This window comes from Xiphophorus hellerii, chromosome 23, assembly GCF_003331165.1.
Source record: "Xiphophorus hellerii strain 12219 chromosome 23, Xiphophorus_hellerii-4.1, whole genome shotgun sequence".
Classification (NCBI taxonomy): domain Eukaryota; kingdom Metazoa; phylum Chordata; class Actinopteri; order Cyprinodontiformes; family Poeciliidae; genus Xiphophorus; species Xiphophorus hellerii.
The window spans coordinates 2,571,901-2,584,601 of record NC_045694.1 but is presented as its reverse complement, the minus strand read 5'-3'; the positions used below and the strand labels follow the sequence as shown (position 1 = coordinate 2,584,601).

Here is a 12,701-nt window from a genome sequence, read left to right as displayed (position 1 = left end):
CCCAAATACACACTCTTAAAAGAAGGAAATTCTTTGTTAGGTACAGTTTCACCACCTGAGCAGAGCTCTTTCAGCCATAAACCGCTCTGAGTTTCCCATTCAGTTTGATGAGGGAGTACGAGCCTGAAATTAAAAGCAATTTGGATTTGGTGTCACACTGACCTGGTTGTCAATTACAGAACAGGAAATAGCTGTCAGAAGCTCTTATGTTTGATCGACGAGGCTGGTGGGAAAACCTGGTGTATTAGATGGGCAAATATTAACCTCGTAATGCGCAAAATCAATTTTATAAACTTGCTAATAATAACAATGCTAATTAGTGGATCCTCATATTTATACCATTCAGAAATAGATTCTATTGTTTTCTTTATTACGTTCTTCAGTGCTGGATAAACCATAAACCTGTGAATCAATGTTGTCAGCCACAGTGCATGAAACACATTGTGAATTTCCTGAGTCTAATGAGTGCCATTCGGAAAGGTTGTTATTTCTCCCTTGAGTTGTTTAGGAGCTGTCTGGACAAAGAGGTCAGAATCAGTTAATCTTTGCTTAAAGCTATTTGACCATTTATTAAAGTTCAGGTACGCAGGAAAACAAATCACTGTGTTTGGGTCAGACCTGTGAGTCGGGGTGAGCATGCGTAATTGTTGGGCAACGGTATAGGCACCAATCTGTGGCTCTCTGCATACACATCCCTGTTTAGTTTTGGCAGGGGAAAGGTTAATGTTTAACAGCATGGTTGGTTCAGCCACTAACGTGTGAACAAAGCACAATGGCTGCACTGTATAGGCTCGTATTTATTCAGAGTCACTTCCTCCCTCAATAGTCGGCTCGACTTTCCTGACAGGGGAAGAAAGTAGGTCAAGGAAAAGTCATGTTTGAGGTAATTCACTCGAGGGGACTGCTTCTGTGATCATTAGATGACACTGGTTAACCCTAAGAGTGAGGTCATATTCAAGGCAATGTTACACCCAGAATCCTTCCTGACTGGTAGCGTGTCTGAGACATTTTATCGTGTACAGAATAAATCAAACGAAGGCGATCAGTGAGAATAACAGCTTGAAAAGAAAGACATGATTAATGCTTACAAGAAATCAGAAGTTTATTTCAACCTCCAGCTTTAATCAGTGTTTGTTTTCCGCCGCTGTGCTCAGATGAAGGTCACTTTTAAGAACTTTCTGCTTTGATGAAGGTGAACAAAAGATCCACCATGAGAAATCTGTTGGAAGATATTCTTGAGATTTGTGCTGAATGATCTACGGCAAAGACGAAGCTAGTGTAGCTATTTGTGTTAAGCTTGTGGGGATTATGCTGCACACTAACAGAACTTTTGGATTAGGCATTGCTTCATCCATAAAGTAGCCTGGAATGTCTATTCATTGAGACATAATGCATTCTTTTTCCTCTTCAACAGTGTCCTAAGTGTTTCACTTCATGACTCTTAGAATCTTATAAAACAGACTTTCTGGTCAGCATTTATCATTTTGCCAAATAAGGAATAATGTCCTGCATGTTTTCAGAATGATACAAGGAATTCCCACCTCCTTTTTATTCATACCATCTGTCTCTGGAGTCGCACATTAAAGAATCATATACTTTTCACATTATTCATAGGGAGATTGTTTGCTAGGGCCAACCGTAATAAAGATGTAATTAAAAACATGTCGCTGTGATGGAGGGCCAAGCTTTAATCACATGAAAGCTATCAGCTTCTTTCCTCCTCATCCAGCAAAGCGTGTAAAAACTGTCAATCAAATTTTTTATGTTGAAAGTTTATGCACCATAGTCAAAAAATATGTTTTTTAAAAATCACATTTTAACAGAATCCTTTTACCATCACTGCATCAATAAATACATTAACAGCATAAAAAATTGCAGCATCTTTGATAGACAGAGTGAGATAAAAAAAAAAAGCTTTTGGATATCTATTTTGTAGCCTTGAGGTAAGCTTGTTCTTCTGCACAAAATGGTAGCGTGTATTTGGTGAGACCTTTTGTACTACAGGCCAAACTCCTCACAGTTATGAAAGAGCCTGTTCATTGAGAAGTCATGCCTGGGCTTTGTTTTTCTCTGCATCTGGCACATTCAGCTTGTTCCCTCCTGGATCACCACCAAACAAATGAAAGCATCAAAGATATACTTTCAATAAAGAAGAATTGGTTCATTTTTCAGGAATCATTTATTTCATGCCTCAGCTATCTCACTTTTTTTTTCTCAAAAATGTCAGAAGAAATTCCAAGTGAGGATCAAAAAGAGCTTCATCATTTCAGTCAAAGTCACTGTATGAAATTTAGTTATAAGACTGTTTGTTGTACTCTTAAAATAAAGCCTGAAATAATATAAAATATACTTCATATTTACTTTTAATTACCCATATCTATCTCTATAATCCCTTTGCTGAATGTTGATTTCTTCTTTACCGACTGTAACAGGTTAATACAGGTTTTTGGGGATTTCTTCATAAATCAAGATATTGTCCACAGATCGCTGTAACACTTCAGTTTAAGAGCTTTGAATGTTGCTGACTCGACAAAGCATTAGTTTATCTTTTAATTTATATATTTTTTTATTTCTCAGGTATACCAAGCCAAGTTGTTAAACAGTTACAGTTTCAAAACCATCAGAATTCTCTGTTTTACATTTCCTACAAAGTCTGTTTACTGATTCTCAGAGACCGCCTGAGTGACTCTAGTGTTTCACCAGTAATCTTCTCATATGCTGCTATGCAGATGATATTCAACTGTACAACTCCTGCAGGCATCAAAACTGTAGGCTTTAAAAAACACACAAGTGTTTAGACTGTGTAAAATGTTGGATGGCTATCTTTTTTCCCAACTAAAAGAAGACAAATCTGAAATTCTTCTTTATGCTCCAGAAAAACATAATGTGACTCTTGGTCCTTCAGCCTCTTTTGCACAATCTTCCATTAGGAGCCTGGAGGAAAATTAGACTGGTTTAACTTTATCTGGTTATGTTCGCTCTCTAGTCATGAATTTTTATCAGTTGTGAAAAATTGCTAAGCTCCTTAATATCTGACAACACAAGATTGAAATTCTTATCTATGCACTGGTTTCTTCAAGATTAGATTACTGTGATTTATTTTTCTCCTGCTAAAGCATTACTGGATTGTCTGCAGGTTGTACAGAATGCTTTAGACATCTGACCACATCACAGACATTTTGTCAAATCACACCAATACTCACCCCGGCATGTTAATGCTTGGTGAAGCCCCAGTTAACCCACTGTACCATAATTTGTGGTTAATTGAACTAATGACTATTTGATCATTTGGGAGCATTTATAGAAAGTGTATTCTATAAATTGGATTGGACTTTCAGCTTCTGGTGATCAGGTTATCCCTGACTATGAAAAATCTCAACCAGTTGAAAAGTTTTGATGCCATATGTCCTACACTACTTCTACAAAATCATTGCAAATGCCAACTAATCTCATCATATTGCATAAAGACCACCATGCTGAATGTCCAGAGCAGCTCAAACTGGCCCACGTTTTATTTACACTAATATTTTTTTAACCAATTGGAGACATTATTAGACTCTTGTTAAGGCATTGAACATTCACCTCCAGATTAATATGTATTAAAAAAGTAAGAAGCCTGCTTTATGCCATACACCATTCATCCCAGAATCAAGGTGGTTCATAGGACAAACATGTCAACAACATGACTGGACTTGATGTTCCACAAAATGTATTTCATTCTTTGACCCATTCAAGACCCTCTTAGATGCCTTTTTAAATTTGTTGATATAAGGAGCAAGATGAGAAACAGGGTGAAACAGATATGTTTCAGCATAATCTTTTTCTCTTATGACTAAAAGAATATGTAAGGCAATAAAATGTATATAGATAGGCTAATAGAAAATGAATGATCAGAGAAACATATATTTAATTCTCAGTATGTTCGGTATTTGTCCATTTAGATTGATGACATTTGATTGAGCATTTCTCATTTGGTAAAATCTGCGCCTGTGACATCTGGGAGAAGATGTGATGCAAAGAGAAGCTAGTGGGATCTAGAGTTAGTCGTTTTAGGAGAACTGTTTAATCAGTGAATGGCTGATCTTTCAATTTTAGATTAGGACTAGAACAACACAGACAAGAGCTCAAGTGAACAAAACAAAGAGATCTTTTAATATGAACTCAGATATCACTGTCATATTTTCTTGATAGATCTACAAATAGTAGCAATCACACTTGATCTGTTTTCCTGATGAAGTTTAAGTTTTCATTTTTCTCATAACTGTTTCAAGTTGTTTAAATAAAAGCGTAAATTGTTAGGAATACTAAATAAGTTTAAATTTCTGTTGTGCTTTGAATTATCCAACAAAATGGTATATAAAATATTTAGAAAACCGAACCTGAATGTGTTTTTAATTCTCTTATAAGTAACAACATTAAGTTCATATTAAATTAAAGACAGACTAGTCTCAATATGCATCTCGAGCAAAAAGTGTCTTTATTGCACAGGGGGAAAAGGTTACTCATCCATTTATTATGCTGTCAAATGTCCAGGAGAACAATCCCTCGCTTGAGCCCATTAACCTCCTCCTGGTTCTCCTGATCATCTCATGTGTTAGACTCCTGGGAGAATACAGAACGCTCATTAGAGACACACAACACATTCATCTTAACAGGGACCTGTCATACACAAAGCAAGTAAACAACTTCTTTAATAAAAGCAGCAACCAGTGAGAAAATTAGCTTTTATTTTTAAGCTAAATTGACAACTGTTTGAGGGACGTAGATGCAACTTTTTACAGCAGTAGAAAATCTAAATAAAGTAATTCAAATGGAAATTTAACATTGCTTTACTGACCAGATTTTTCTTATAAACTACATTTAATAACATTATTATTAGAACTTGATCAATTATTGTTCTTCATGCTAATTTCACCAGAGTTTTTGGACAAAGGTGCTAAAAATTAAAATAATAGTCTTTCTATAATCACCAAAACTTCATCCCACAAAATAATAGTCGACTTTAAAACGGATTATGTGCATTTCACATAATAATCAGTTACACCACCCTCTAAACTTAAAGATGTGTTAAAAAAAAACTACAAATCAATTTATCCTTTATGGAAGCAGTGGAATCTCACAATCTTTAATTTATTACGTTTATTTTGTTGTGCCTGTAATGTTTCCTATAACAGAGGAGTAACAGACAAGCTTTATTTCATTCTTGAGCTGTTTTAAATGAAAGTTTTTGTGAACATTTAATTAGTAACTCATTTCCTCCATGACTTCCATTTTCTCTGGTTTGTACATATATATGTCTTCAACATGCCATGCCATTCATAAGATTAAATAAATTAGTCTTAACAGATACAAGAAAATTTCCACTCTCTTAAGTTAACTTCTAACGCAAAGGAGACGGACAACGGGACATAGTTACACTCACAATGAATTTAATTAATATCATCATAATCTTCATTATCATTATCTTCTTCTTCATATCTTTTTTCCAGACACATAAAAGGTCCATAGTAAAGAGATAAAACACACACACACACCCACCCACACCCACACACACCCACCCCCCCACCCACACACACGCACACACACACACACACCTTTGTGCTTTTCTTGGGCTCCTTGAAAGAAACCCACACGGACACTACATACAAACTCAATTTTATCAGTGCAGTTGTGTTTCTACCAGCAGGGCTTTCAGATGGAAATATCCTTTCAGCTGTTTTGCTATGAATCCCTGGCAGACTGAGTGATTAAAAGCCCACAGCAGATAAAGTATGCTTTATTAAATCCAGCAGACTATGCTACATTTAATTTACTAAGTAGCCAAGGAATTTGCTAATAATGTATGTTTAAAGACAAACATACATGTAAGCCACCAATAATTTCATGGTGTCTGTGCTTGCATAGTTTAATATGAGAAACACGTATTTTAGTTAATATTCTGGGCTTCCTGAGGGAGGGTTGAGAAACATATTAACATGTTTGAGTTATAATAAAATATGCAAATTTAAAAATACATTATCAAGGGAGTCACAATCAATAGCAGGTGAGACATAAAATAGAAATAAAATAAATTAAAATAAGATACTTTTTTTAAAGTAAACAATCGGAAAAGTACAGCTTGCATATTTATTCAGGTATGGATCTCACACTTGGTAGCGTTTTATTTGCTCTGTCACTTACAGTGACTAAAATTCACTGAAGTTTGTCTTTATAAGGGTTTAAGAGATGTGAATACTTTACAGGGCACCATACATGATGGTAGCAGAGGTTCCCTGTTATCTGATCTGATCTGTCAGTCAAACCAGAATTTGTTAAAAGCCAATATAAATCAAATATTTGCTTTCCATTTCAGGAGTTCAGGAGTCCGTTCAGGAAAAAGTCTTAACTGTGTCTGGAGAGGGAATGATCCACAGCCCAGACTTCCCACACACGTATCCCAGGGATACCATACTGGTCTGGAGACTGGTGGCGGCCGACAACATGAGGATCCAGCTCACATTTGATGAGAACTTTGGTCTGGAGGATCCTGAAGATGGAATATGCAAGTAAGACAATAAAGACATCTGCATGATGTGATATTTAAAAGGGTCCCTGAATATAATCAAATAATCCATCCAATGATGTTGCTTCTGAGTTCAAAATTCAAACTTTAATCTTTACCATAAATTTTTAAGAAAAAATCATTAATAAATATAGCTATTCTTAACATAAAAGATCACATGACACATCTGTTAAAAAATTAACAGTTTTGGTCAGCGACAATCACATAGTGGCTTTCCCCAAAGGCATGTCAGATGCATGTTGGTTGGTGAAAAAAAGAGAAGCATGTCCCATCTGAAATGTTGTCCATCTTTAAAGATTTAAAGTTGGTGTGTGGCCATTTGTGAAATTGCCTTTGGCCTGCCACATCGGGTCCTGAATATCAAAAATTCCCACAGCAGAGTGATTTGTTTTGCCCGAAACGCCACGATGACGTTGACCAGACCATCATATTTCACATGATGAGGTTGATAGTTTCAGCTGCTTACTAAATAGTTTGAATGACACGCCCTTCCCTCTGAATGGAAACGTATAAACACAATTACACAACTACATACCACAGTACAGTATATCATCCGCTTTATTGACTTTCAATTATTGGTGGGCTTCGCCTCTGTTGTCATTCAGTTTAAATGGACTTCCCAATTCCTAATGATCGATTTATTTGGTCTGCATAATACTCAGTGGCAGGATGTCTGTAAATCACTGGTTGGAGAAGTGGAGGTCAGTTAAGGAAAGGAGGAGAAGACAGGAGGATGGAGAGCTCTGTTAAAATACCTGGAGAGCCCTCTAATGGATGATAAATGGAACTACTGCTTCCCTCAGAGCTTTAAAAGTTGTCCTGTAATAATTCACCAAGGTGAAATAAATACTATGAAGCTTTAAAAAAGCATGTCCTCAAAATATAGCTGATAAGAGGAGGTGTTTTTTATTCCGGTTCTGGTCTTGATCCAAAGTCTTGTTAAATTTGCTGTGAGATTTCACTGTGGACTCAGCCTTTAGCTCAACATCACTTTGCATTTTTATGTGTTTATTTGCTGCTGACTGAAGGAACCCGCACAGCTCTATATCCACACACCTGCGTAGTTCTGACTCTCTGTTTACACAAGACATCAGCCTTGCCGTCAAAACCCTGAGAGTGAAAGTTGCTCCATGATTCAGAGTGCAGACTAACAGCTTTTGTGCTGTCCCTCCTTACCAGCCTGAACATGTCATAGATTTTGGAGACCATTGTAAGAGACAATAACATCCTTTTCCAGGTCCAGAGAAGTCAGGACCTCACTATCAGGTGGAGAATTTTTCACCTTTCTCCCCCTCAACCCAACAGGTTTCTGACAGATTTCAAGATGCAGACTCCTGGCATCGTTGGCAGACTTAATGAATGTACAGGAAAGGATGTACATTTACAAACATATATCAGTGCATTTTTTCTTACATTCGCTCAATTTTTCCCCTTAAACACTCTTCATTTCTACCCCACACTCAAACATACACACAAATATATCCTCCTGGCCGTTTCTTCTTTTATATCTGTGTTTAAAAATTAATTCACATTTTTTTCCCCTCAGACATTCCTAACACGGCTGTCAGTGAAAAAAACCCAAAAAACTAACACAAAGCTATTCATGCCAGGCATTTACCTTCGTGTCACTGCTCTGTGATTCAAATAAACAAGCGTGCTGTGTCCTATGCAGTGATCCACAGCAATGACAGGGCTAAAGCAAACAAGCAGTGGGAGACGTGTTCAGCTCTGGTTGCAAGCCTGGAGCAAGATCTCTGTGTTAAGATGTGAGAGAGGGGCTGTATAGTTGAGATCCTCATCTGCTATTCTGTTTGTCTGTGGCGAGATGAAAAGCATTCTTACCAAATCCACTGGAGGAGAGGCATATTGAAGAGGGATTGCTCTCGCTGCTGGTTGGCATGGCAGCAGAGTCGTGCTTGTCAGCTCCCAGACACGACTGTTTCCAGAAATGCATTTGTGCCCTCTGTCTTCTGAAAAGAGAGGACTAAAAAAAATGTGTTTGTTCTGCTAATATGCGTCATTGCCATGGTGGATATTTTGTCTATTAATAATTGACAAGGTGAAAACAGTGTAGGAGAAAGCTTTTGAATATTAAGTACAGTTTACTGCACACTCCTGTGTGCATAAAGCATAGTTTTCATTTTACATTTCAATTTAAAAGATTTTTCGGTTCTCAAGAGTTTATGAAGTTTGGTATATACAGTTTGTCAGTGCTCTAGTTAATTTGAGAAAAAACTACTGTTTAACATAGTGAGTCTGAACACATGGCGATGTGTAATGATCAGGCAATTCTGCATAATTGATAAGCCATCTGTCAGAACCGTGGATTTGTCAGAGTGGCAAGTTTTAGAGAAAAGCTTTCCTTCAGGAACCTCTCACAATGTATAAAACGGAAAAAGGTATAAATTGATGGATTTCAGATTATGTGAAAATGTATATATTTTGCAAAGGATCATTTGCAACATGAGTTTTTCTGATAGTTTTGTTTGTTCAGACAACAGCTTGCAGTATATGCAAATCCTCAACTAAAAAAGTGGAAATTAAAACGTTCACCTTCAAAGAAAACTCAGTTAAAGCTTTGCTCATGTCAGAACAAGTTTCTTTGTAAAAATAATTTTGAACTGAACCGTCAACCTGCTGGAAAAATAAACAGTGTTCCTGAAATCTAAACATCCAAATTGGCAGCAGTAAATGAGAGGTTAGCGCTTCTGTTGATGCAAATGGCAAAGTGATTAGGAGTCAGAGATGGCTGAAGTGGAGGCAGTGCAACCTCCACACACGTATAAATAATAAAATGCTGAACTCCTGAACTGCAGTTTACAAAAACTGGAAACACTCAGCATTGGCACTAACACAACAAAGGAAACTGGACTGTGGGGCTAAGAGCATCTGCACCTTATAATTTTTAATGGATTTATGGGTTTGACAGGTTGGCCAGTGGAGAGAAATCTCTGTAAAAATACAAGGTGACAAAGTTTTACAGAGCAACCAAGGAAATCATGCTTTCCTTGGTTGCTCTAGAATTTTTGAATGCCATCTTTTGGCATTCAAAAATTCCAAGAGATGTTTTACTTACATCATATATATATATATACTGCTCAAAAAATAAAGGGAACACTCAAATAACACATCCTAGATCTGAATGAAAGAAATATTCTCATTGAATACTTTGTTCTGTACAAAGTTGAATGTGCTGACAACAAAATCATCAATGGAAATCAAATTTATTAACCAATGGAGGCCTGGATTTGGAGCCACACACAAAATTAAAGTGAAATAACACTACACGCTGATCCAACTTTAATGTAATGTCCTTAAAACAAGTCAAAATGAGGCTCAGTATTGTGTGTGGCCTCCACGTGCCTGAATGACCTCCCTACAACGCCTGGGCATGCTCCTGATGAGGTGGCGGATGGTCTCCTGAGGGATCTCCTCCCAGACCTGGACTAAAGCATCCGCCAACTCCTGGACAGTCTGTGGTGCAACGTGACGTTGGTGGATGGAGCGAGACATGATGTCCCAGATGTGCTCAATCGGATTCAGGTCTGGGGAACGGGCTGGCCAGTCCATAGCTTCAATGCCTTCATCTTGCAGGAACTGCTGACACACTCCAGCCACATGAGGTCTAGCATTGTCCTGCATTAGGAGGAACCCAGGGCCAACCGCACCAGCATATGGTCTCACAAGGGGTCTGAGGATCTCATCTCGGTACCTAATGGCAGTCAGGCTACCTCTGGTGAGCACATGGATGGCTGTGCGGCCCTCCAAAGAAATGCCACCCCACACCATTACTGACCCACTGCCAAACCGGTCATGCTGAAGGATGTTGCAGGCAGCAGACCGCTCTCCACGGCGTCTCCAGACTCTGTCACGTCTGTCACATGTGCTCAGTGTGAATCTGCTTTCATCTGTGAAGAGCACAAGGCGCCAGTGGCGAATTTGCCAATCCTGGTGTTCTCTGGCAAATGCCAAGCATCCTGCACAGTGTTGGGCTGTGAGCACAACCCCCATCTGTGGACGTCGGGCCCTCATACCATCCTCATGGAGTCGGTTTCTAACCGTTTGTGCAGACACATGCACATTTGTGGCCTGCTGGAGGTCATTTTGCAGGGCTCTGGCAGTGCTCCTCCTGTTCCTTCTTGCACAAAGGCGGAGGTAGCGGTCCTGCTGCTGGGTTGTTGCCCTCCTACGGCCTCCTCCACGTCTCCTGGTGTACTGGCCTGTCTCCTGGTAGCGCCTCCAGCCTCTGGACACTACGCTGACAGACACAGCAAACCTTCTTGCCACAGCTCGCATTGATGTGCCATCCTGGATGAGCTGCACTACCTGAGCCACTTGTGTGGGTTGTGGAGTCCGTCTCATGCTACCACGAGTGTGAAAGCACCACCAACATTCAAAACTGACCAAAACATCAGCCAGACAGCATAGGTACTGAGAAGTGGTCTGTGGTCCCAACTGCAGAACCACTCCTTTATTGAGTGTGTCTTGCTAATTGCCAATAATTTCCACCTGTTGTCTATTCCATTTGCACAACAGCAGGTGAAATTGATTGTCAATCAGTGTTGCTTCCTAAGTGGACAGTTTGATTTCACAGAAGTTTGATTTACTTGGAGTTATATTGTGTTGTTTAAGTGTTCCCTTTATTTTTTTGAGCAGTGTATATATATACACAGTACAGACCAAACGTTTGGACACACCTTTCTAATTCAATGGGTTTTCTTTATTTTCATGACTATTTATAAGGCAAGAAATCCCACTTATTAACCTGACAGGGCTCACCTATGAAGTGAAAACCATTTCAGGTGACTACCTCTTGAAGCTCATCAAGAAAATGCAGAGTGTGTGCAAAGCAGTAATCACAGCAAAAGGTTGCTACTTTGAAGAAACTAGAATATAAGGGGTATTTTCAGTTGTTTTACACTTTTTTGTTTAGTGCATATTTCCACATGTTATTCATAGTTTTGATGCCTTCAGTGCGAATCTACAATGTCAATAGTCATGAAAATAAAGGAAACTCATTGAATTAAAAGGTGTGAAAACCTTTGGTCTATACTGTATATACAGTATATATATACAGTATATACATATATATATATATATATATATATATATATATATATATATATATATATATATATATGTATATACTGTATATTTATCTATGTACAGGACTTTGTTTGACGCCAAATGTTGGTTCAACCTCTAGTGAGGACTACATAATAATCCTCACTTTGTAGAAGTTGTGTTTCACTTTAAGTAAAAAGCAACCTTTATTACTGAATTTATTACTGAAATACTTTTAGCTTATTTTTTGTTTAAAGAAAAGGTCAAATTTGCCAGCACTTATTAATCAAGTTCCAATGAATCAAAGCAATTCATCAAACAAACAAACAAACAAAAAAATCTTTTTTTATTGATGCTACCCTAAATACCATAACAGTCAATGCTTTCCGGGAACCTTGAGGTTATTCTACAGAGCCTTTCCCAAAGTTACCAGTTACTTTGTGTAACTTTGTTGAAATTTATCCAAACTGAAAAGAAAGATATTTTTGGGGACTTTATTAGGTACTTTGAAACTTATCATGTACTTTCTTGGAACCTTCCTGAACATTTCTAGACAGTTTTAACTTCATATGTGCTGCCACAGAACTTAAAAGGTTACTTTTCAGAACACACCAGTCTATTTCCAGAACCTACTGCAAACTTTTCTAGAACTTTCCTGGAACATTTCTGGAACTTTGATGGAACTGATTTGTTATATTTCCTGAACTTACTGGTTATTGTCAAGAACAGTATTATGACTTTCTACTATTTTCTGCCCCACTCTCCTAGGTATGACTTTGTGGAAATAGAGGATCCCACTGAGAAGTCGATCCTGGGTCGTTGGTGTGGGTCACAATCTGCACCAACAAGTCAAAAATCCAAAGGCAGCCAAGTTATTGTTCGTTTCATATCAGATGAATACTTCCCCTCTGAGCCTGGATTCTGCCTCCACTACTCTCTACTCCCTGTGGTAGGTAAAATATCAGTGAACAGGAGTTGAAGAATGATCATTGTGGGCACCTAAACCGTTTATGCCCAGACGGGGAATTCACCTGACAATAAGCGATGTCACTCTGTGTATGCACAGTGAAAAATC

The 12,701-nt window shown here is 38.1% G+C and overlaps 1 protein-coding gene across 1 annotated transcript in view; it reads left to right on the top strand.

Moving 5' to 3' along the window:
* The window catches only part of pdgfc (platelet derived growth factor c), a 51,224-nt gene that overhangs the window by 29,340 nt on the left and 9,183 nt on the right, over window positions 1-12,701 (top strand). Inside the window, exons 3-4 of the mRNA XM_032555340.1 lie at window positions 6,353-6,545; window positions 12,395-12,575. Of these exons, the coding sequence (XP_032411231.1) occupies window positions 6,353-6,545; window positions 12,395-12,575 (374 nt within the window). The remainder of the gene's footprint in view (window positions 1-6,352; window positions 6,546-12,394; window positions 12,576-12,701) is intronic.